Here is a 23,864-nt window from a genome sequence, read left to right on the forward strand (position 1 = left end):
TAAGGGGGAGAGTGTAAACAAAACAATGTTACGAGGTCAACAAGGAGGGTCACTCCTTCCCCTTAAAAAGGAGGCACTGCTAAGGATGGAAAGAGGACAGTAGAGGTAGAGGCAGGAGCGATGAGGAGGGACCTATGACGAAGACGCGGCAGGAGCAACCACGACGTTGGTTAAAGCAAGCAGTCACGAAGCACACAAGATGTGGACATCTCTATACAAGAACGAGTAAAATGACTTATACAAATGGCATAGACAGCCCCTTTACTACATGAACAACATGGCCATAAAAGGAAAAAACAGTCGGTCGGCTGTACTTGCGCTCTTCTATATAGATTTCTACCCGCGCCCAGAGTGGCCTGCCGCCGCCTATTAGTACATACACAAATGAGAGGAACAAGAAACATGGCGAATAACAACTGATTTTTTTGGTTTTGATTTCTCAGCGACGCAAGACAAAAAGTGACCCTTCACCTCTTTTGTTTTCTTTGTTTTTGGCTCATTTTTCTGTCTCTTCTCCCGCGAGGACTCTGTCGCTTAAAAGTTCCGGCTCATGTCGGCGCGGATACGGGCGTAGTCAAACAGATCCTCGACGCTGCCGACGGCGCTGATGGCAATGTCCTGGTCCCACAGTTTCCGGCGGGCAAAGTCCATGACGTCCTTCTCGGTGATGGCGTCGATGACGCGCTCAATGGCGGCGGGGCTCATGCGGCTGCCGGTGGTGATGATCTGGCGGCCAATGTCCTCGGCGACGGCGGTGGTGCCGTCGAGGGACAGCAGGATGGAGGCCTTGAGCTGGGCCTTGGCGCGCTCGACCTCGGCCTGGGTGACGTTGATGGACAGGCGCGACCACTCGCGCAGGGCAAAGTGGACCAGGTCGTCGATGCGGGTCAGCTGGTCCGAGACGAGGTAGATGCCCCAGAGGCCGGTGTCGCTGTAGCTGGTGGAGAAGCTCATGAAGCTGTTGGCGAGGTCGTTCTTGTGGACGAGGCCGCTGAGCTTGCTGCCCTGGTGCGGGGCGTTGCCGAGGGCCTTGTCGTAGTTGCCGACAATGGCCTGCGTCACCAGGGCGGTGAAGTAGTCGTCGTCGTTCCAGCTGACGCCCTCGACGGCAATGGCAATGTTGGCGGTGGGGATGGTGTCGTCGCGGATGCGGACGTCGGAGCCGATGAAGTCGGAGCGCTTCTTGGACTGCAGGTAGGCGCCGGTCTGGGGCGACGAGGCGGGCAGGCTGGTGAAGTTCTTCTCGGCGAGCTCGACGAGCTGCTCGTGGGGGATGCCGCCGGCACCGACCAGGACCATGCGGTCGGCCGTGTAGTTGTTCTTGATGTAGTTGGTGAGCTCGGTGCGGGTGATCTCCTGGATGTTCTTGCGGGGGCCGAGGATGGTGCGGCCGAGGGGCTGCTGCTGGAAGGCGGTGGCGTGCAGGTGGTCGAAGACGACCTCCTCGAGCTGCTTCTCGACCTCCTCGGACTCGCGCAGGATCACGTCGCGCTCGCGCTCGATGGCCGACTCCTCGAGCTTGGAGTTCTGCAGGATGTCGGCAAGGATGTCGACGCACTGGGGGACGTCGTCGTTGAGCGACTTGGCGAAGTAGACGGTGTTTTCGCGCTATATATCGTTAGAATGGTTCGTGGTCCGCTGTACTCGTTTGTCCTCTCGCATACGCAGCAACCAAGCTGGAATCGCCTTACCGAGGTGTACGCGTTCAGGTGCGCGCCCAGGTTCTCAATCTCCAGCTCGAGCTGGTGCTGCGACCGCTTGGCGGTGCCCTATCCGAACCATCAGTCAATCATGTGCTCGTGCTCGCCAATGTCGCGGTGCCGGTGGCCATTGCGGCTGCCGTGCCAACCCACCTTGAATGCCAGGTGCTCCAGGAAGTGCGCCGTGCCGTTGTTCTCCTCGGTCTCGGCCCGCGAGCCGGCATCGATCCACACGCCGACGGTGGACGTCGAGGCGTAGGGGGAGTAGTGGGTGGCGACCTGTGGATGTCTCGTCAGTCTACCGTGTCCGTGCCAACTGACCCTCAATTGGGGGGCCCTCTCATCGTCATTCGGCGTCCAATCGTACCGTCAGGCCGTTCTTCAGGGTCGTCGACTGCGTCTGGAGCGTCGGCGAGGCCACCGGCGTTGCGAGGCCGCGGCGCAGCGGCGGCAGCGAGAGGCCGGCCCGGGGGGCCCTGAGGCCCTGGCGGAGGTTGAGAGCCAACCGTCTGGATGCCATGGGGGGCGAAGGTCGTCTGGAGGATGGGAGGAGAGAGGTGGCGGTAGGTGTGTGAGTTGGTCGCAGCGAGGTGGTCGTCGATGCGATGCCTATTTTTTGGTGCCGTGGGCGGAGGGAAGGTGCGGAGGGAGGCGGGCAGCGGAATGTGTGGGAAGGCGCTCAGGGAAGTCGATGCACTTTTTCGCTCGTCTTGTGTTTTTCGGCTCAAAGCGTGGGAAGGAGCTAGTGAGCAATTTTTGGGTGCCTCACACGTCAGGCCAGAGCGCACGCTCGTTGGCGGGCAAGTGGCGTGGGGACTTGGGCAGAGCACGGAAAGCGCAGCCCGGGAACGACCGAGCCAAATTACCTCGACGCCCATTGGGCCGACGGGGTTGCATGTGATGTGTCATGTGACAACACCATGTACTACGAGAGCTCGGAATACGACGTTGCGGAGAACGACGCTGATACAGCAAACTGCGTGCGCCGTGTTACCCACCAACTCCACTGTCCGTTCGCAGTCTCACCGCTACGGCTGGCTCCCCGTGACGCCAGACCTGCATCCCCTCTCAGCTGCTGTGTATGCGCCTCATCTTGTGACCGCTGGCTGGCGAACGACAACGGAACAACAATGGTCATGTGTGGGGGCATTGGGCACGATTGGCTGCCATACGGACTGAGGAGAAAGAGGAATGAAAAGAGAAAGGGAAAACAGACCTACATAAGTTGAAAAGACCATGAGAAGAGAAGACGACAAGAAAACAACTTGAAAAGGCATAAAGTCGTCGTCTCCCCCGACATCCATTGACAGGAACAGCAGCTGAACACCATTGCTGCTGATCTAGACGTTCGAAGCCCAAGATTGAGTCGACGGCTTGTCTGGTCATTGTCTGTGTCACAATCATCGCATTGGTCGGGCTCGGCAGGCGTCCCGGCTTTATTTCCGTGTCATTTTCTCGCACGATGCCCGACGGCGCGTACAGCTTCGCCGCCGAGTTTGCGGCCTTTCTGCCCAAGAAGCCGCCTTCGACAGCCAGGCCACGCGGAGGCGGAGCCGGGTCAGCGACAGCATCGGCCATGGGTGCTGCGGTCTCTGTTGCCACGCATCCGCCGCTTGGCCAGGTCACGACGGTGATTGGCAGCGACGTGACGTTTTATGCCGTCGTGGAGCAGGAGACCGATAAGGATACGCAAAACGACAAGATTCTCCGGTCTCCGCCTCCCCTCGAAGTCAGCCTCTGGCATTCCCCAACGGAGCGGGCTGCCGGTGTCGAGGGCGAAGACGGCTCGGGGTGGACGGCGACGGCGTTTCAGCCAGTCGACGAGAATGGCCAAGACGCCAGCGGCAAGACGGTGACAGGCAAGGCCCCGATCTTCTGGGCGCTGCAGAACGAGAGCAAGAACGAAAACGGCGAGAGCGGCGAGACGGACGGGCAGCCGACCGTGGTGCGGCACTACTACCGTGCGGTCGTCGAGAACGCAAGCGGCGGGCCGCTGCACTTTACCGTCCGGTTCCGGGCGCAGACAAACAGCAGCGGTAGAGTCGACGGCGACAACAGCAGCACCCCAGCTTGGCGCTGGGTCGGTGACGAGCAGCAGATTGGCGACGGCACCGTCATTGTGCGCGACCCCGTCGCAGGAGACCAGAGAGCAACCGACGACGCCAACAGCATCCCCAACTTGCCGCCACCCAAGACCGTGGCAGACGAGCAGGCATCATCCGTCTCGCCGCTCGCCCAACTCCAGGACCTGATTGGCGACCTCAATCCGGCATTCCGCGTCACGTCGCCGCGCAGCCAGGCGCCGGGCGCGCAATTGTGGGAGCTGACGGTGCCTGTGGCTGCCGTCGCCGACGATGGGGGGGACCAGTCCGCCTACACGACCGTCCCGATCGGCATGCCCTGGAAAGGCCGCTTCCTGCGCTGGTTCTCGCTCATGCGGCTGTGGTCGCCTTGGCTGGCGCCACAGCAGGGCCGGCAGGCGCTGGACCGCGCGCTGGACGCCGTGCTGTGCTCGTTTCTGAGCGACGCCGATGGACGGCACCTGGTCTTTCTGGCCATCAGCGGCGTCGACCACGTCCAGGGCCTCTTCCAGGGCGGGCAGGACGACAACCGCCAGCTTGTGCTCAGCGTCCGCAGCGACAGCCCCAAGACCGAGACGGCCACGGTGCTCGTGGCGGCCTGCGACACGTTTGAGAGCGCCAATGCGGCCGTCATGTACCACGCGCGCTCGCTCGTGCACCAGATGGCGACTGCGGACGCCGAGGAAATCCAGACGCTCGCCGGCGAGGTCAAGCCGGCGTGGCTGGAGAACTGGTACGATGGTCTCGGCTTCTGCACGTGGAACAGTCTTGGCCAGAACCTGTCCGAGGACAAGATCGTGGCCGCCGTCGACGCGCTCGCCGACCACGGCATCCGCATTGCCAACCTCATCATCGACGACAACTGGCAGTCCATTGACCGCGCCCACGGGGACGGCCAGTTCCAGTACACGTGGACCCGCTTCGAAGCCGACCCGCAGCAGTTTCCGCAGGGGCTCAAGCACGCCGTCCAGCGCGTGCGCGAGCGCCACCCGACAATCGAGCACGTCGCCGTCTGGCACGCGCTGCTGGGCTACTGGGGCGGCCTGACGCCCGCGGCCGCCGGCGGCGAACTGGCCAAGACGTACGCGACGCGCGTCGTGACGCGCGCGCATCCCAAGCGGCGCGACCTGCCCATTGCCGGGCCCATGGTGGTGGTGGACGAGCCGGACGTGCAGCGCTTCTACAATGACTTTTACGCCTTCCTCGTGGACTGCGGTGTCGACGGCGTCAAGACGGACGCCCAGTTCATCATCGACACGTGGACGTCGGCGGCGACGCGGCGCGCGCTCACAACCAGGTACCAGGACGCCTGGACGGTGGCCACGCTGCGGCACTTTGGCAGCCGCGCCGTGAGCTGCATGTCGCAGACGCCCAATATCCTCTTCTACTCGCAGCTCCCGCAGAATCGGCCGCCGCTGCTGGTGCGCAACTCGGACGATTTCTTCCCGGACGTGCCGGCGTCGCATCCCTGGCACGTCTGGACCAATGCGCACAACAGCCTGTTCACGCAGCACCTGAACGTGCTGCCGGACTGGGACATGTTCCAGACGGTGCACGGCTACTCGACCTTCCACGCCGCGGCGCGCTGTGTCAGTGGCGGCCCCATCTACATCACCGACACGCCGGGCCAGCACGACCTGGGGCTGATCCAGCAGATGACCGGCACGAGCGTGTACGACAAGACGGTCATTTTCCGGCCGAGCGTCGTCGGCCGCTCGCTCGACCAGTACGTCGGCTTCCACGACAACGTGCTTCTCAAGGTGGGCAGCTATCACGGCAACGCCGCGGGCACGGGCATTCTGGGCGTGTTCAACGTGTCGGACCGCCGTGTGCACGAGCTGGTGCCGCTGGCGCGCGTGCCGGGCGTGGACGCCGGCGACGGCGCAGACATGCTGTACGTGGCCCGTGCACATACCTCGGGCAGGATCACGGGCGCTCCGGTGGGCGCCGACGCGCTGCTGACGCTGGCGCTCGACACGTACCAGTACGAGATTGTGAGCGTGTACAAGGTGCATTCCTTTGATGACCGTCGTGGTGGCGGCGGCGGCGGCAAGACCAACCGCCCACTGCATGTGGCCAACCTCGGTCTGCTTGGCAAAATGGCGGGCGCGGCCGCCGTTGTTGGCACGACCTACCGCCAGCGCGACGACAACAACCGCGTTTCGCTGCAGACATCGCTCAAGGCACCCGGCATACTGGGTCTGTACGTGTCCGGGCTGGCCGAGGGCCGCCGCACGGTGGCGGACAGCTTCTTGGTGACGATGCGCGACCAGCCAATTCCGGCGCACTGTGCAGCCGTCTCGGCCCAGGACCCGCACGTGCTGGAAATTGACACGGCGCGGGCGTGGCGCGAGCTGGGCTTCAAGCCCATGATGAACAACGAGGTGCAGCTGACGGTCTACATTTCTGTTGATGAGGTTGCATAGGTCATGGCAGGTGATGGATGGCACCATTTTCGAGTTTCGTCCTAGGAGCTATCAAACCCGAATCACATTCACATTGTTTCTCCTCTGTCCCTTCATTCAATACGTGACTGGCCCCTCCTGCATACTCACTTCGAGCAGCACTCAAGTACACGTTGACCACCTACTTGGGGGAGATGCCAAGGCGCTTGGCCTCGTCGGCAACCTGCTGCGGCACATCGTCTTGCAAGCTGCGGCTGGTCGGCGTCCAGCCCAGCAGCTTGTGCGCACGCTCCGCCTCGCCGTGCGAGTTGAGCGCCCACGTAAGGTTGATGGCGGGGATGCCCGGCACGTCCTTGGACGTGAACACCGGAACGGGCGTCGGCTTGGCCGCGGCGTTGGGGACCAGCTTCTGGTCGGCGGCGGCCGCTGCCACCCAGCGCGCCGCATCGGCCAACTTGTGCGTGGCGGCCCTGGCGAAGTAGTAGGCGTAGACACCAAAGATGCCGCCCGGGGCTTTGTCGTTGCCGGCGGCGGCGCTGCCGTACTTGGTCGGGTCGAGACCCGCCTCGACCAGGCTCACCAGCAGGTTGCTGAGATCGTGCACGTGGACGTTGTCCCACACGGTCTCGCCGCTGCCCTCTGCATACGGTGCGTAGCCCTCCTTGAGCACGTACTCGGCCAGGGTCGGCACCTGGATGCTGCGCCAGTTGTCAGGGCCGCGGCCAGCACCGTAGATGGTAGGCGGGGAAACAATGGCAACGCGCAAGACGTCGCTGTGCTCGCGGGCCGCAGCCTGGACAACCAGGTCGACGTCACGATGCATAGCTGTGTCGGGCAGACCGGTGACGAGCGTCTCAACCCCGTCATAGTCGTTGTACGTCTGCTCGGGCAGCGGGGGCTGGCCGTAGCGCTTGTTGTCCAGATCGTACCAGGTGAGGATGCCCGTGCCGGAGATATGGATGTAGGCCGCCGGCTTGCTGGCCGTGTGGCCCTTGACGAGGCCGGCAATGATGGCCTTGGCCGACGGGATGTCGTCGGCCGAATTGCCGGTATGAAGGACGACGTCGGCAGCAGCGGCGGCAGCCGAGATGGCATCAGCACTCGCATTGTCGCCAATGACGTAGTGGACGTTTTTGGCATCCGGATACGCCTTGCTCACGGCATCGACCTTGGTCTGGCTGCGCACGAGCAGCGTGTAGTCGTACTCGGGGTGTGTCTTTTGGAGGACATGAAAGGCGTCTCCTCCAATGTAACCCGTGGCACCGGTGCTAGACGTGAGGACGATTCGTTAGCAAACACATCGATTTACACAGAGGAATCGGCTGCGAGGCTTTACATGAAGATCTTGGGAGCCATGGCTGGTGATCGTGCGTAGTGTGAAGAGAGCTGCTGTTGGAGTTGTTGAGGATGAAGTTTGTTTATGTGAGTATGAAGAAGTGGATGAGGGGACGGACGAGATGCGGCAGAAAATAGACAGAGGAGAGCAGGGGAATGGACGCCTTTATAGAATGGCGAGGAAGTTGCGACTGGCGACAACGAGTGTCGACAGCTCCTTCTCTTTGTAATGATGCCAGTGAAACTAGAAAGGAAAGCGGGGCAAAGCCGGAAACAGTGTGGGTTTGCAGACGGGAAGGTGCTATCCTGCTGTCGTGATCAGGAAAGAGAGGGCCGTACTCCATCACGCGTCATTTACGTCGTACGCCGTGTTCCAAAGGAGACTTTTGTATGGCATACACACTCTGTTCATAATCACCGGGCAGCTAGGCACAGAAATACTGGTACCCGGCGAGTGATTGCGAATTGAATGAGGTCAATCCCCGTACCACTTACACGACGAATAGTCGAGCCCCACTTAAATTAAATATTTCTTGGCTCTGCCGAATTCACGTCAGCAGGCTAATACAGGCAGTGACACCTGCTTCATCAGCACACAGCGCTACTCCACAGGGGATGCTGCCAGTGAGATTATCTCCTAACACCGCCCGCCTGTCGCCATTGAGCGCTTATCAATAATGGACTGAACACGACCGGGGAGCATCCGAGTCTGTTCCCCGCGATGGCTTATTACGATTGTACGGCGCATTTTGCATTTTTTTATACGTTTTTTTTTTCTCATGTGTATATATCAGCAAAAGGGAGCTTCCGTGCTTTCATGCTGACATATGATTATATGAACAACCGGTAACAATGGGACCGTTGATGAGAATATGGCCGCAGGGTGTTGTAAGTACTACGGACGAGAGAGTGTATTTACAGTGGAAGAAATTGTGAACGTAGACAAAGTCACATTGCATGAAAGGGGAGCATTCGGAGTATTTTTCAATTTTTTTATTGTACGTCTTTAGACTGAATATTTGAAATGCAAAGGAAAAAGAAAAGAAAAAGCAAAGAAACCAGTGGGCTTGTACTTCAAAGCAACAACAATCATGACCCGCACTCGCATTGGGTGCAGGGAGCTGACGAAGCTCTTTCACGTACTCCCCTATTCTTTGATGTTTTCTCTTTTCATAATTTTTTTGTTGTCTTCGGGGTTCTCATTCTCAAACCTTTTCTTTCCGGTGCACTGGTGGTTCGATGTTCAATTGTCAGCCTCTTTGCAACTTACCGGGGAAACGTGGGCAGCCCGCCGTCCGCCTGAGGTTGGTCTTCGGGGTGCACATTGTTGTGCACGTCGACAAACTGGCGTAGAGTTTCAAGCGGCTCCTGACCAATGTTCAGCCATCGCACAAACGCCCAGACATCAAACGGATCAGCGTCCAGGTCGTTGCTGTTGTCGCGTACATGGTCATCCAGGGGCGAGCCTTCGCGAGAGGCGTCACTCTGAGAGTTCTGGACGAAGCTCGCGGCCGGAATGCCAGCAGCATGAGCGGGCTGTGGTGGAGTGTCGTTTGGGTCGTTGTCACTAGGAACGGCATGGTTAGAAGCGGATTCTGGGACCACAGACTGGTTATCGGACTCGCCCGACATGACAGCGTCAAGGTTAGCATCGTGCACAACGGAAGGGCAGGAATGCTCCTCTTCCGAGGTGTACGGGGGACTGTCACTCGTCCAGCCTTCAGTATCCGTATGGTAGCGGTCAGATTCATCGATGACATGGTTTGGATCATTGGGAAGAACGGAAGACGGCTCGGTGTCATAAGACGAGAGGTCCATCAGCTGGGTCGGAGTGAAAGGCTCCTCTTCTTCAGCCGACGTTTCTCCTACCGAAGTGTAGGGCGGGCTGTCGTTAGTCCAGCCTTCAGTATCCGTATGGTAGCGGTCAGATTCATCAATGGCATGGTTTGGATCATTGGGAAGAACGGAAGATGGCTCGATGTCATAAGACGAGAGGTCCATCAGCTGCGTCGGAGTGAAAGGCTCCTCTTCTTCGGCCGAAGTGTCTCCTGCCGAAGTGTCTCCTACCGAAGTGTAGGGCGGGCTGTCGCTAGTCCAGCCGTCAGTATTCGAGCCGTGATTTTCAGACTCAACCATGTCGGGAACGTTGTCATTTCCGCCTTGGGACGAGGAGGGCGATTCCGATTCGTCGGATGTGAGATCCATTGGTAAGGCCCCGCTCGAATCCGAAGCGTCCTCCTCCTCGGTCGTCATGTAGGGCGTGTTGTCGGTACTCGGGCCGTGGTGGTCAGACGAAAATACATGGAAAGACGAGGACGGCTCCGACTCGTCGGATGTGAGATCCATTGGCAGAGCTCCGCTCGAATCAGAAGCGTCCTCCTCGTCAGTCGTCGTGTACGGCGGGCTATCGCTTGTCCAGCCTTCGGTACTCGTGCCGGGGTAGTCAGGCGAAAGTGCAGCTTGAAGCCCAGGGTTCTGGGGAGGAGACACCTCACTGCGGTGTGCGTCTTGGGAAGAGGACGACTCCGACTCGCCGGATGTGGGATCCATTGGTTGAAATCCGGCGGGAGCAGAGATGTTCTCCTCTTCGTCCGTCGTGTATGGCGGGCTGTCGCTAGTCCAACCGTCGGTATCCGAAGCATGGTTGTCGGACGCAAGCACCACACTGAAATAGTTGCGCCCCTGAGATCCAGGGTTGTTGGTAGCAGGCTCGTTGCCATTCAGGTTCTGGAAAGAAGAGGATGGCTCCGACTCGTCGGATGTGAGATTCATTGGCTGAGCTCCGGTCGAATCAGGAACCTCCTCTCCTTCTGCCGACGTGTACGGCATACTGTTGCTGGACCAGCCGCTGGTCCAGCCACTGGCCTGGGAGTCGTAATTGTCCAACGCATAAATGGTGGCGGCGAGCTGCGTGTTATGGTTTTGAAGGTTACCGCCATCTTCACCTTCCGTGTCTGTGAAACCGGCGGACAGACGCACACGAGGCCGGTTTGGCCGGGCCAGGACGCGCGCTAGAGGCTGAACGATGGGAAGCACGGGTGCTGGGCGGTCAAACCGATTGTCAGCCGGGGCCTCGATGGCATAGCCAGGGATGAACCGGACCGGAGGACGTGCGATGGGAAGGGCCAGTCCAGGCGGAGCGACCCAGTTATCGACAGGAGGAGCAGCGGTGGATGCCTGGCGAAAAGGAATAAGTAGTTCGGGGGCGACATTGGAGCGTTGGGCACCTCGGACGGTGTCCGCTCCATCACTGTCGCTGCTGTTGCCACTACTCTCCTTGTCACCGTCATTGCCGGAGCTTCCACCATAGCTGCTGCTGCCGGGGCCGCCACTACTGCTGCTAACACTGCCCTCGTTGCCGTCGTTGCTGCTGTCTGGGCTATGCGAGCCATTGCTATCACCCTTCGGTCCGCCGGTGAGGCGGTTGCAGATCTTCAGGAACTGGGCCGGAGAGGTAAAGGCCGCCTGCGCCGCTAAGCCGGCAGACAGGCGCGTCCAGGCCAGAACCATGGCAGGATCAAGCGTTGCTGGGAACAGGCGAAATGCAATGGTCGCATGATGCGTAGAACGGTGTTCTTCACGCACATCGTTGCGGAGATTGGCAAAGTCAATTGCGCAGTGCTGCGGCGGGACCTGAGACGGGCCCTTCCAAAAGTACGGGGTCATGAGCTTGGCAATGGTGTCAACATCACGGGCACGCCAGAGCAGGAAAAGCTCATGCGAGACGGTGAGGTCGGTATTGACTCCGAACTGTTGATAGAGAGCTGCCCGTCGGGTGGGATCAGCAGTACTGAGGGGGTCAGGTGAGGAAGACGAAGTAGAAGGGTGAGCGGGCGCGGGCACGGGCGCGTTCGGGGAAGACGAGAGACCGTTGTCAGGATTGTCGATTTGGAAACGGACCCTCCGTCGCCCGGGCCGAGTGCCCACGTTCGGTGTCTCCCGGCGCAGGACATAGTCCGCCAGGTTGCGTTGGGTGACCTGCTTGTGGACGTCTGCGAGGACAGGGGCTGGACCCAGTAAAGGGGACAGCCACTTGTCGTACGCAGAATTGCTGCCCTGGTTGTCGTCCAAAACGTTCAACAGGTGGCCTGCAAACCCAGAGGGCCGCACACGGAGACTTGCCGACTCGGTCAGCAAGGGTGTCACGGCCACGGCCTTGGGGCCAGCTAGCTTGGCCAGGAACGCCTCACCACCGAGCCACAGAATTGTCACCAGCTTCTTCAAGGCCAGGAGTCGACGCGGCTCGTTCTCCTCATCGGAACAGGTTAAGCCAACGTGAACCACGAAGGAGCACGAATCGTTAAGCTGCGTAAGGACGAGCGAGCGCAGGCCCTGCAGGGGAGCAGAGACAAGCGCATTGGAGCGTCGCTGGGCTTCGAAGACGTGGTTGGCAAACGCATGTTGATCTTGCTGTGGGTCGGGCAGTAGGAACATGTCTGGAAGAACATCCGAGACCGTGAACACGGGCGTTGTAATGGCGACAGGTCGCCAGGAGAACGCTAGGAGGGGGGAGGGAGCCTGAGGGCCACCTCCACGTCGAGGGGGTCGGGGGAGCATGACAGGAACCAGCGGGCCCACGAAATGAGAAGCGGCCGAAGCCACAAACCACTTATGTGCGAACCAAAATTGGCTTTTTGCGTATAGTGGGGGGGACCGCATGGCGTCAGTTGCCAGCAAAGGGTAAATTGGATCGGTCTCCTCGATGAACTGGGAGACGGCGATCGAGTTGCCCATTGCGTGGACAACAGCACCGAAGAGCACGCGATCGTGGCTCTCGGGGCTGTTGCGGACGGGCAGGCGGATCGGCTGGGAGGCCGGGTCCGGCGGCGGGAGAGGGACTGCAGGAGGCCCCCCATTGTTCGGTCGGTTGGTAATACAGGCAAGGTTGTCATTGTTGTTGTCATGATCCGTTTCGGTAAAGCCGATAAGGAACTCGGCTCGAAACCCCACCGAAAGGAGGAGGTTCGAAGGCATTGTGAATTGGGGGATTGGAAGTAGGGAAGAAGTTTGGAGGGAGGCGGAGCGGGTGAGAAGAGAAGAGAGAAAAGCGGAAGAAAGAAGAAGGGAGGCATCGTTGGGCGTATATATAGGGCTATGGAAGGATGGTGACCGAGACGGTGAACAGGGTGATGAACAGGAGGGAAATGTGGTGATGTTTGGAAGAGGACGAAAAGGGGTCGATGCGACAGGTGAACAACATTTTGTGGTGTTCGGGTGCATCGGCGGGAAGTGGGAAGGAGCGAAGGTGTACAATATGGAAAGATGGAGCTGTAGGCGTGGTTGTGCCTTCCTTTGCATTCGTGAACAACCAGCAGAACAGGAAGGACGGCGACAAGAGCAGGGAAGGGAAGGAGCTCTGGAGGACACTGCGGCAGCATTAAGGAGAGGCAAAAAAAAAAAAAAAAAAAGGACTCCAAAACTGAACACAACAAAATGGCTTTCACGACTCAACTGGACTTTTCATTCCCTTCGTGCACAGTTTCGTCCAAATTCGTGATATTGTGAGATATTCTACAGGGTATGCTGTACATGAACAGGCAAGAAAAGAAGAGAAGGCCGCGGAAACAACCCGTTTGCGGCCACGCTCTCATCGCTTCGATTCTGCCTTTGACGCTTCTTCTGCAGAGTCTGCGGCATGCAATGCCTCCACCAGGCCGCGTGGGCCCAGCCGCGCGACGACGCCGCCCTTGAGGCGCAGGCGCTTCTCGATGACGGCCGGGTCGACGCCGCGGGATCGCAGCACGAGGGTATCGCGCAGTGTGAGGGCCGACAAAAACTCGCGGCCAGACTCTGCCATGTCCTCGTCATCGGCGGCGGCGAGGTCTTGGATGCGGCGGCGAGCGTCGAGAACGGAGAGAGTGGTGTTGGGGCGGGGTGCCGTCGCGGGCGACTGGACGTACTGCTGTCGGTTGCGGGCAATCAGTCGCAGCATGTCGTCGTCGTGGCCACGGACCTCAGCGCCGCCGGTGGGCCGTGAGCCAGTCGTCGGCAGCTGTACAGGCCCTGCGGTCGAGGAGGGAGAGAAGGTCGGGTTGGGCTGGACAATGCCCATCTGGCGCAGTCGGTCCGCAAAATGCAAGTCTTGAAGGTCAGCACAAGAACGTTGATAGATGAGATGAAAAACGAGAAAGAGAAGGCGACGCACCCTTGTCGTCGGCCTTGGTTGCGGCCTCTGTCGTCGGGTCTGCCGCCGGGTCTGGTTCCCGCGGCCATGGCGGCCGTGGCCGCCGCTCTTGTGCAGAGCTTTCTAGCTGTCTTGCTTTGGATGCATCGCTTTCTTTCTCTCTCGGCGCTCGTGGCTGCATTTGTGTTGCTGTTGGTGAGGCGCCCGCTGCGCGCGTCGGGTATTTCCGCGGCGGCGCTGCTCGTGCTGCTTTGGATGCAGCAGAGCCCATTGTGTCTGATGTGTCGTCCACCGAGGTGTTGAGTCGTCAGGCCATGATGCGAAGCGGTCGTTATGTGTGGCAGAAACGTTGAACTTGTTGGAGGTCAAGGCAAGTTCCCATTTAGTTGTTGTTTTAGCGGGGCCGTCTTGCACAAGTGGACCTTCTATAAAAATGGGTCGTTGACAGAGAATGGGCCAATCAAGAAGCATGTATTCTCTTACAGTCTCGAAGACTAAGAAGGACGACATGTTCCTACTTGATAGTTGTCAAGGCTCGTAGGTGAATGTTCATAAATCTGGAATTATCTAGTGGGACTCCTATTGCAATTGGAACAATGTTTACCGGAGTGCCGCTCATTGAAAACGTGAAAATAGTACAGGCCACTTTGCGTGTACTTTGCGACATATCATATGTTTTTATTTGGATTTTTATTCCACGTCGGACGTCAAGCCTACTTGCCGTAGTACTCATCCTGCTGCTCCCGGCTGGCCACAGTGGGGCCCGCCGCCGTCGTCTGTTTCACCCGGCCCGCGAGAATCTCGTCGGCCCAGGCACGCATCTCCGGCATGCGTATCTTGGTTGCCGAGTACGTAAACTCGTCCAGGTTGACGCCATGCCGACGTTCGTACTCGGACATTTGCAGAAGCATCTCAATCTTGTCGAGGTCCTGCACAAAGGCGCGCTCGGGCGAGGCCGAGTCGGGCACGCCGTCAATGGTGCCGCTCTCAAACTCGTTCCACACGGCGCGCATCTCGGCGGCCGATGCGTCGTCGCCGCCGTGCGCGCTGCCCAGCAGCCGGTCGACAAAAAAATCGACCGTAATGGCCTCGCGACGCGACTTTTCGTCGCGCGGTACGCCGTCCGACGGCGTAATGTCGCCTACAATGGTCTCGGCGACGTCGTGCAGCAGCGCCATTTTCAGACATTTGTCGAGGTTGACGGCGGCACGGACGGATGGCGGCGCAAAAAGGACCATGATGCCCATGCGGTGCATGTGGTCCGCAATGGACTCGCCACTGAAGTGGCCGGCTGTCAGAACACCAGATCTAAATCACAGCGACAAAACGCAGAGACATGGGGGTGCACAGCACTCACGCATTGATACCGTGCCGCAGCCAGCCTTGCCGCTTGGTCGTCTTGAGCCTCTCGAGGATATGAAAGAAGGTGATGGGCGAGGTCACGTTCTCAGGAATTTCGATGCCGTGGGCCACCAGGGCCTTATCTACAGTCCACACATCATCTGTCGGCGGGGGGGTGCGCGGAAGCTGTCAACGCGTGCTGCAAGGACAAACGAGGTGTGCGGAGGTGCAACGGACCTACAGAGTCTACCGCTTGGTGATCCGCCATTTTGACTGCGCGATGGGTTGGGCTAGGTTCTGGCAGCGGCATCGAATTCTGAGAAGTGGTCTCCAATGAAAAAGGGTTGGAGATGTACGACAGGAGAGTCCACTGCGCAAAGTATGATCACGTGTGCCAGTCAACTAAAATAGCGGAAAGAGCTGTAAGAGCGCTGTTAGCTCTTTCCAGTTCCAGTGCTGTGTGCCTTCCTGCTACCCAAAGTTTCGGCCTGTTGCTCTTTCCTCCAGACTGCCCTGTGCCCTTCCAATTGTAGAACTCTGAGCGGATTGATGTTTACCCAAATATTCACACATCTTCCGTTTGCTTTTTGTCGAACTCACACACCCAAGCGTGGACATTGGCGGCAGGTCACCACGTGTCCTGGGCAATTTGAACACCTCATTAATCTTGCTTGTTTTCATTGCCCATCATGTTTCGTTCGATGCTCGGATCATTCGGCAACGACTTGGACAATTGCACACTTGTCACGACACAAAACGTATCATCATCATTATTTGGATATAAAACATTGCTGACCTACTCACACAAGGTGAGGAGTAAAACAGTGTAGCAGTCGCTGAGGAAGGCCACCCGAAATGAATTGATGTGCCAACAACCGCCTTGACGTCATTGCGATCACGCCTTTCCCCGCGAATGTGCGACGCTGACACAAAGAAACTCACGTCTCTGAACCAAAAGCTTGTACAGACGGGCCCTGCAGCACCGCAAACAGTACAAACACTGCTATCCCCGGCTGCCCCTCTCGCATGCAGAAAGCCCGAATCCTTTGCCTCCATTGACGATCATACATAAAAGGCGGTCGTCCCAATTGCATCTCGTATTCTGTCAAGTGGCATTCGTCAGAGCTTCTACCAATCGCCATCCCACGGAACAACCACCGCAAAACCACCACCACAATACCACAATGTCTCACCACGTCCTCGTCCTCGGCGGCCACGGCAAAATCGCCCAGCTCCTTACCCCACTGCTCCTCCAGCGCGCCTGGACCGTCACCAGCGTGATCCGCTCCCAGGACCAGGTGCCCGACATCGAGGCCCTCGCGCCCGACGCCAACGCCCGCAAGAACCTTCACGTCCTCGTCCACAGCCTCGAGGATCTTGTGCAGAGCCAGGCCGCCGCCCAGCAGCTGCTCGACCAGGTCCGCCCAGACTACGTGGTCTGGAGTGCCGGCGCCGGCGGCCGTGGCGGACCCGAGCGCACGCTGGCGATTGACCGCGATGCTGCCACGCACATTATCGATGCGTCCGGCGCGTCGTCATTTGTCACCCGCTTCCTGATGGTCTCGTACATCAGCAGCCGCCGCGCCCGGCCCGCCTGGTGGGATGACGACAGCTGGGCCTCGGCCCAGCACGTCAACTCCAAGGTGCTGCCCACATACTACCAGGCCAAGATCGCCGCCGACGAGGCCCTGTACCGCGCGGCCAAGCGCCGGGGTACCTCCTTTGCGGGCATCAACCTGCGGCCCGGCACGCTGTCGGACGAGCCCGCAGGCTCCATTGAGCTGGGCCGGACCAAGGGCTCCAATGGCAAGGTGAGCCGTGCATCCGTGGCCCGCGCGGCTGACCTGCTTCTGGCACACCCGGACACTCGGACGGCGTGGATCGACCTCCTGACCGGCAGCGAAGACGCAGAGGCCGCCGTTGACCGCGTTGTGCGGGAGCATGTGGATGCCGTCGAGGGCGAGCCCGTGACGAAGGAGAAGGGAGAGTAAGGGGAGTAAAAGGCGTAAATAAGGCAGACAAGAAAAGGTCAATGGTGACAATGTGCACGCCTTAATGCTATCAATATGTTTAGTGCTTTCATGGTCATATTCATATTCATACAGTAACGTACAAGAAACATTTCAATGCATACATTGCCGTACATCTCATACACACAAAGTAGAGCAAAATTCCGAAGAAGCAAAGGAATCAACCATCGCAACTGTCGCAAAAGGCAAGGCAAGGCAGGACAGACAAGCACACAAGACACATACAAAGCAAGGCAAAGAACAAATGCAAGGAGGCAAATCATTTGAGATCCATAAATGGCTATTTTTCTTCTTTTTTTCTGAAACTAAAAAAATAAATAAATTAAAACCCCATTCGACGTCCCTCCCAGGGGACTGAATGGAAAAGGTTCTTTTTTTTAAATCAGAAAAGAACAATCCGTCGGACATTTGTCGGGCGAGCCGTTTTGCATAGATTGCTTTGGTGAAGATGTGGGAGGCGGTTTCGCGATGTTGTGTTTTTGGCGTGCGCAGTCGATGTAAGTGTTGGCGGGGTTTCAATTTTGGTGGCAAATAATAATGGTGACAACAAAAGGGGTAAAAAAAGTGGTGGTATGTGAGGTGTGCTTTTTTTGGTAGACAATTGCGAATAAGCCAAGAGCCTATTTTCGGGACGCTCGATCCATTTGCCGGCCGCCTTTTGCTTTTCGTTTTCGAGGTGAGCGAAAACAGAGAGAACAAAGAGTAAGAGTCGTGTCTTTGCCGAGTGCCAGGAGGCACAGGCCATCAAGATCACGTCTGAAAATGTAAGGGTGTGCGTGCGGTCGGCGAAATAGTCGACAGGTGTTGTGTGATATTGCAAGTAAAAAGATGTTCGACACAAGGGAATAAGGAAACAGACAGTAACAACCAACAGACAAAAGAAATAAAAGGCAAAGATAAGAAAGAAAGATGAAAAGCAATCGCTAATGCCATGTCGCTGATGAAAAGAATAAAATCGAGAAATAAATCGAGATGAAAAACATATCAAAAATCCTGTATGCCAGATGCAGAGAGCAGAGCACATTCTTTTTTCTCTTTCCCGGGAAATAAACGCACCCACAATATTTTGGAAAACTGTTCAGAAAAAAAGTGACAAACTTTAGAAGGTGAAAAGGCTCGCAGAGAGGGTGGTTTGCATGTATCCATCCTGCTGTTGACGGCAGGATGAGGAGCGTGGTGGGTGAGAGTATTGGTACAACAGCAGAATTATCAGACACACACCCCCCATCCTCTGCAGGGTGGGGTTGTAATGGAGGTGTGAGGGTATCAAGGAGTCTAATACCTCGGACCAGCTAAGGGGAGGCATCGCAGTAGGGTAATGAAGATAAAAACGCAAGAGTGCGAGGTCGGGGTGAACCCACACCTCAACGGGAGATGTTGGAAGGGGAGATGGCGAGGTAGAATCTGCTTCACCATTTCTCCTTCTCAATGCGCCGCGTGCGCTTCGTAGTAGGTCGCATATTGCGCCGCATGGTGTACTTGAGGCTGGTGATGCTGCTGCTGTTGCTGCGGGTGCAACTGCTGATGTGGGTGCTGCTGCACGTAGTTGGCAGGTGCGGCGTGGTTCGGCTGCGGTGTCGGCGTGACCGGGCACCGTGGTGGCAGCGCCTGGTAAACCTCCTTTCCTGTGGCACCGTTGCCTCCGAAGCAAGGCCCGTCGGGAGTGATGGGCGGTGTCATGTAGCCATCGGCCACACCGGGCATAGCGCCCATGCCCTTCTGAGGCGTATTGTAGATGTCGGCGGTGACAGCCGACTCGCAGGGCGGCGAGGCACGGCTGTTGTTGGCAACCAGTCTGCTGTTGTTGATAGATGCGGCGTGGCGGGCCAAGAAGTCGGTGAGCTTTGCAGAGACACCCGACATGTGGGAAGACGCATACTTGCGCGACAGTGTGGCGGACGGCTGGTGCAGGTTCTGGGACAGAGTGAGCAGAGTGACGTTGTCAGCGTGGTCCCACTCGCCGTCGTTGACCTCAGGGCGGCCGAGGATGGCACGGCCGAGAGCCAGCGAGGCGCGGGCCATGGTCGAAGGCTTGGTCGAGACGAAATCACGGTGATACAGTGCGATCTCGCTGATGTAGGCAGCCATGTGCTCGACCTCACGGTCGTCCCGCTCGTCGGCAATGATAAGCTGGGCAAAGAAGTCAACTGTGGGGTGACCAATGTTCCACTCCAGAGTGTTGAGAACGTGCATCTCCATCTGGGTGAACATGCCGGCGTCGTACAAGCCGCAGCACATGTTGTTGAGCTCGTTGATTTGGGGCACACGGTCCTTCTTGTCACCGTACTTGGCGGCAATGAGCAGAGCAGCGCAGCCAACAAGCTGGTAGTGCTGCTTGTAAACGACACGCTTGGAGCAGTAACGGTCCAGCAGATTGACAGTCAGGAACAGGGTTTCAGGCAGCAGGGCAAAGGCAGCGTGGGCCTCAACGATGAAATCGATGAGGTACGGGCGCATGAACCACTGAATCTCGCGCTGCATATCGATCAGGTTGACGTCGGGAAGGGTCTCGTCCTCCATGTGCCGCATGTGCTGCATGATGTCCTCGAGGTACTCGTCAGAGGCCAAGCGGGACAGCTCGTTGCCTATCATCTCTTGCCGGTTTCGTGCGAGCATCTTGGCAGCCTCGCGGGAGGTCATGCGTGGCATGGCCATGGTACATTCGTCAGACTCGACAAAGAAAGTCTCGTCCTTGGTCTGATGGTAAGCCATATTGGGTGCTTGGTTGTGGGGCTGAGTTTAGTCAAAAATAATGTAAAAGAATGTCGGTTCGAGCTCTCCGGGAAGCTTGAAGCTTGAAACAAAAAGCCGTCGTGTATTCGGGGCGAGTTGGTCGCCGTGAGTCGAAAACAATTGTTGGTCTCTTCAAGGAGTGGAGGTGATTGTAAATTAAGAAACGGAAGCCGGTAGAAGCGATCGGTATCGATATTGTGAAGGATGCTGTAGAGAGCGAATTATTCCAACCAGTCGAAATGGTCTATTAGAATATTAAGGAGTGTGAAGAATTAAAAAATAAAAGAGTGACGGTGGCGACGAGGCCGGTTGTTGTAAAGCAAACAAAAAACGAAGGAAAGAAAAGAGAGGATGCCGGTGAGAGTGAACAAAGACTGCGAGTGGAAAGACGGTCTTGCTGCTTGAGGTTCTGCAGGCCGAGCGGTTATATATTAGCATTCGACATTGGTCCAATCCGTAAAGCACGCGGCAAGTAATCTGTAAAAAGGAGGGTGGTAAGAGGGTAGAGTTGGGCAAGAAATGCGGGATATGGATCAGGTGGATCAAATCAATTAACGAGCGTGACAGGAATTTGAGGCATTCGACAAAATTGGGTTAAGAAGCGGCCTTGAAGAATGCGATCGCGTGTGGTGAACTAAGGGTCAGCGTTCACAAGCGCGTCTCCCAAATTGCCAAAGCCCGAAATCCAGTCGAAAGCCAAGCCAGGCTGAAGAAAGGACGGCGAGGGACGAGGGACGAGGGGTTTCGCTGGATCCACGATTGGATCCTCGATGGATCGACAGGCACAGGAACCGGTCGCAGGCGACAGCCTCGAGGGCAGCTATGCAGATCCGCTCGCAAGATTTGGTTGCCGGTTACGATGGACAAGAGGGGCATCCAGGAGAGGGGGCAAAAGAGAAGAAGGGTAAAAAGGGCAAGAGAAAAGACGCGGGCCGGTGGGGGTTTGACAAAGGGTCAGGGCAGGAACGAAAGGGGCGAGGGTGAAGGTTATGAGCGAACCAGGCAAGGGATGGGGAAGATGAGGTGTGCTGCCAAAAAAACGTGCTGAAGAATGTTGGCTGCTACTTTTAGGTCGTGGCGCTTGTCCTCTACTGGAGGATTCGACGTAGTGTGTGCCCTTTGTCTTGCCTTGTGTCACCTGTGTGGTCGTGTCTGCTCGTGTGCTCGTGCTCGTGTGTGCTCGTTGGAAATGCAATTTGCCAGGTGAGGCGTCAAAAATGCGCGGGATATCATGTCACGCGTCAAGGCGGTCTGCCATATCGGGAGATTCTGCCCTTTTGTTGAGTTGCTCTCTCCGCTTCTCGATTTCTCGGATTGTTGAACAACGCGTCATCTGGCGTTCCAGAGACCGGGCACCTGCTGGAAACGATCTATCGAACACAATCTTGGAATTGCACTTCAATGGAGCAGTCGATATCGGGCGCCAGATATAATGGCCGTTGCGAGATAAAGAGAAACAGCGAGAACAATAGCCAGCGAGAGTCGAGGCACGCGATACGCATCGATGCAGTTCGGACGGCGGACAGATCACAGGCCACAATTCACGGTCACAGCGACACGGACCGAAACAAAGACACCAAGGTTATGCAAAGGGGTCGATGCTGGGGTCGCTAGAAGGATAAGGGCAAAGAGGGCCGTGTTGAAGGCGGATGGGAAATTTGCGTGGAGAACAAAAGGGATATGGACGAGGGAGACACAAATGGTAGTAATGCACGAGACGGCGCGCAGTTGATCGTACTTACCGCCACGGTGAGGTGATTGTGAGAATCTGCAAAGGACAGCACAAGCGGCAGGAATGACACTATTCCAAGGCACAGAGTGTAGGAGCTACGAGTTAACGTGTCCCACGAGCAATGCGAAGCCTGAGGAAAAGGGCCGGTTGGATTTGAGAGACGCGAAGGTGGAGAGAATGCCGGACTGGCACGCAGCTATTGGAAATTGATGGATTAGCAGATGAAAAAAGGGACCAGAGAGACCAACAGAGCGAGTAACAAGTGACACAACACAATTGGGCGGTTACAAGTTGGTGAGTGGTGATGTGTCACTTGTGCCAGTGACGCTTGCTGGCGGTGCCTTGTTCCTGACGATCCAGGAACAGCATCCAGAACAAAGAACAAAGAACCAGCCAGGAACCACCAACCACCTGCACCAACAGTAGGAATTACGCCGTCGCCATCTGTCACCGCCGTCTACTACGCCATCGTCTCTGTCAGCCGACTCACCTCACGTTCAACGCCTTCAAAAAGATGAGGGCAATGTGACGATCGAGGCGATCATGTAGAAAACCGCAGGGAAACAACAAAAAGTCTGTGGCTTTTTGTTGTTGGCGATTTCTGTGTTCTGTGGTCTCGAGGGGGATTCAGGGCAATCGTGGATCGAGTCGAATCGGATCTCGTGATGAGGTCGTCGTCGAAAAGGAATGCTCGATAAACGAAAGGGCGGCCAGGAGGCAAAGCAAAGGAGGCTCTAAATGCCTTGGTCAGCTCGAGTTCGTCGAATTTGGTCGAATCTCCCGATGGGAATGTAGGTTGACTAGGTGGCAAGGGAGACGGGGAGAGGGAAAGGGCTAAGAGCTAAAGAATGCGACAACAGTTCCCTGAAGGGACAAACAGGAGAGCCGAAGGAGAGAAAAGGAGATTCGGATCTGAAATCAGGGATGATGGAGTATGCAGGAGGCGCAGACGCCTAGTAATACGGTATACGTACGAAGAAAGGGACGAAGAACAGGAAGCCAGAAATGCTATATAAAATCGAGACGGGCCCCGTACGAAACGACGAGGGTTTGACGAAAGACGAAAGCAAAAAGGAAAACAAGACAAAGGCTGAATTGCGAGACGGGAAAAGGAGAAGTCGAAAGGTCGAAAGTCGAAAAGAAGCGAAGAGAGAGAGAGGTACGAAGGACAACAGTCGATGACAGACGTTCCTTCCCCTGTTTTACTCCGCGGTTCGAAAACGATTGTTCGGATTCGACTTTCGTTTGCTTGCACCTGCTTTGTCGACCCAAGTTTCCGGTTCGAGAAAGAGGAAGAGGTTGGTCCGGGAAAAAAAGGCAAGCAGATTTGCGGTTTTGCCTGGGACAGAGAAACTTGTCGGGCCTTCCTGGGGGATAGAGGAAGGAGCGGTCGGCGAGGAGAGGAATGAAGAGAAAGAGAGATGGAGAGGGATGAAAGAGAAAGGAAGAGCAGAGGAAGGAAGGAAAAGAGGAGGAGAGAAAAGATGGAAACGAAACAGGAAAAGGGAAGAGGGGAGATAGAGAATTAAAAAAGGAAGGGGAGACCGGGGTGAGTTTGTGAGAGAGTACGAGGAAGTAGCGAGAGGACGGGTAGGGAAGCTGCCACCGACCGCATATTGCAGACGGCAGCACAGAGGCCTCAGCGTTTGGCTTGGGAGGCATCGCAGGCTCAGCAGGCGCAAGAGGCACCAAAAGACTCATTGGCGCTCAGCGCACAAGCACACAAGCACACAAGCACACAGAGGCGGCACCACACCTTCAACGACACTCTCTGGGACCGAGTAACTCAACATTGGTGCGCATCTCACCTAATACGATGGAGCCCGCGTAAAGTGGGAGCGGGCTGGGTCGACCGGGGGGGTAGGGGATGGTGGTGGAGGTGTGTGCCTCTGTGCTTTACTGGGGTGTTAATTGTGTGAAAGCAGGCCCTGTCTTCCGTAGCGTGGTCCAGTGGTGCAGCGGGTGCCGTCAGGGGGTGTGCAAGGGGTGTGTGCATACTGCTTGTCAGAACCATTTGAGGCGTGGACGAGATTGGCTGGAGAAGGTAAGAGGGCCGCAGGTTCAGCTACAAGACAGTGAGGAAAAAGCAACTACGGGGTATATTGGGCAGCTGGAAGCCCCGAGACAGAGAGGGAACGAATCGGAAGTGTGTATTTCTACGCAGGCAAGTAAGGAGCAGACCTCAAGAAAGAGGCATCGACTCATTCCACCAAGTGAAAAGACAAAAAGTACGGACCACGAAGAGTCGGATTGGAAGAGCATGCTTTTGATGCGTAGATGCACTACCGTTTGTTCTTCTGAGACGCAAAACAGGAAGCCGACGGTCAGCCAGCCAAAGGTCAGCCAGCCGATGGCCAGGGCCTGGTCATAAAAGTGGTCCAGC

General features: G+C 57.2%; 8 protein-coding genes across 8 annotated transcripts; 2 read left to right on the forward strand and 6 right to left on the reverse strand.

Moving 5' to 3' along the window:
* Positions 1 to 534: 534 nt before the first annotated feature.
* On the reverse strand, positions 535 to 2,220 carry SPBR_07042 (mitochondrial processing peptidase; the record flags this gene model as incomplete). The annotated part of the gene is made up of 4 exons (XM_040765297.1): positions 535 to 1,608; positions 1,692 to 1,769; positions 1,854 to 1,979; positions 2,068 to 2,220. The coding sequence occupies 4 exons, from the start codon at positions 2,218 to 2,220 to the stop codon at positions 535 to 537; spliced, it is 1,431 nt and encodes a 476-aa protein (XP_040616260.1).
* A 942-nt stretch (positions 2,221 to 3,162) lies between these two features.
* SPBR_06533 (raffinose synthase protein) lies at positions 3,163 to 6,207 on the forward strand (the record flags this gene model as incomplete). Its single annotated transcript, XM_040764789.1, has 1 exon — positions 3,163 to 6,207. One exon carries the CDS (start codon positions 3,163 to 3,165, stop codon positions 6,205 to 6,207), a length of 3,045 nt encoding a protein of 1,014 aa, XP_040616261.1.
* A 160-nt stretch (positions 6,208 to 6,367) lies between these two features.
* Positions 6,368 to 7,542, reverse strand: SPBR_07435 (uncharacterized protein; the record flags this gene model as incomplete). Its single annotated transcript, XM_040765689.1, has 2 exons — positions 6,368 to 7,454; positions 7,523 to 7,542. The coding sequence occupies 2 exons, from the start codon at positions 7,540 to 7,542 to the stop codon at positions 6,368 to 6,370; spliced, it is 1,107 nt and encodes a 368-aa protein (XP_040616262.1).
* Positions 7,543 to 8,787: 1,245 nt separating this feature from the next.
* On the reverse strand, positions 8,788 to 12,495 carry SPBR_06432 (uncharacterized protein; the record flags this gene model as incomplete). The annotated part of the gene is made up of 2 exons (XM_040764688.1): positions 8,788 to 11,271; positions 11,422 to 12,495. The coding sequence occupies 2 exons, from the start codon at positions 12,493 to 12,495 to the stop codon at positions 8,788 to 8,790; spliced, it is 3,558 nt and encodes a 1,185-aa protein (XP_040616263.1).
* Positions 12,496 to 13,108: 613 nt separating this feature from the next.
* SPBR_07755 (uncharacterized protein) lies at positions 13,109 to 13,916 on the reverse strand (the record flags this gene model as incomplete). Its single annotated transcript, XM_040766009.1, has 2 exons — positions 13,109 to 13,602; positions 13,667 to 13,916. 2 exons carry the CDS (start codon positions 13,914 to 13,916, stop codon positions 13,109 to 13,111), a joined length of 744 nt encoding a protein of 247 aa, XP_040616264.1.
* A 442-nt stretch (positions 13,917 to 14,358) lies between these two features.
* Positions 14,359 to 15,254, reverse strand: SPBR_07678 (hydrolase of HD superfamily; the record flags this gene model as incomplete). The annotated part of the gene is made up of 3 exons (XM_040765932.1): positions 14,359 to 14,953; positions 15,003 to 15,147; positions 15,224 to 15,254. The coding sequence occupies 3 exons, from the start codon at positions 15,252 to 15,254 to the stop codon at positions 14,359 to 14,361; spliced, it is 771 nt and encodes a 256-aa protein (XP_040616265.1).
* Positions 15,255 to 16,170: 916 nt separating this feature from the next.
* On the forward strand, positions 16,171 to 16,977 carry SPBR_07757 (NAD dependent epimerase/dehydratase family protein; the record flags this gene model as incomplete). Its single annotated transcript, XM_040766011.1, has 1 exon — positions 16,171 to 16,977. The coding sequence occupies one exon, from the start codon at positions 16,171 to 16,173 to the stop codon at positions 16,975 to 16,977; it is 807 nt and encodes a 268-aa protein (XP_040616266.1).
* Positions 16,978 to 18,441: 1,464 nt separating this feature from the next.
* Positions 18,442 to 19,728, reverse strand: SPBR_07336 (uncharacterized protein; the record flags this gene model as incomplete). The annotated part of the gene is made up of 1 exon (XM_040765590.1): positions 18,442 to 19,728. One exon carries the CDS (start codon positions 19,726 to 19,728, stop codon positions 18,442 to 18,444), a length of 1,287 nt encoding a protein of 428 aa, XP_040616267.1.
* Between the last annotated feature and the right edge of the window lie 4,136 nt (positions 19,729 to 23,864).

Source organism: Sporothrix brasiliensis, assembly GCF_000820605.1.
Source record: "Sporothrix brasiliensis 5110 chromosome Unknown Cont20, whole genome shotgun sequence".
NCBI lineage: Eukaryota > Fungi > Ascomycota > Sordariomycetes > Ophiostomatales > Ophiostomataceae > Sporothrix > Sporothrix brasiliensis.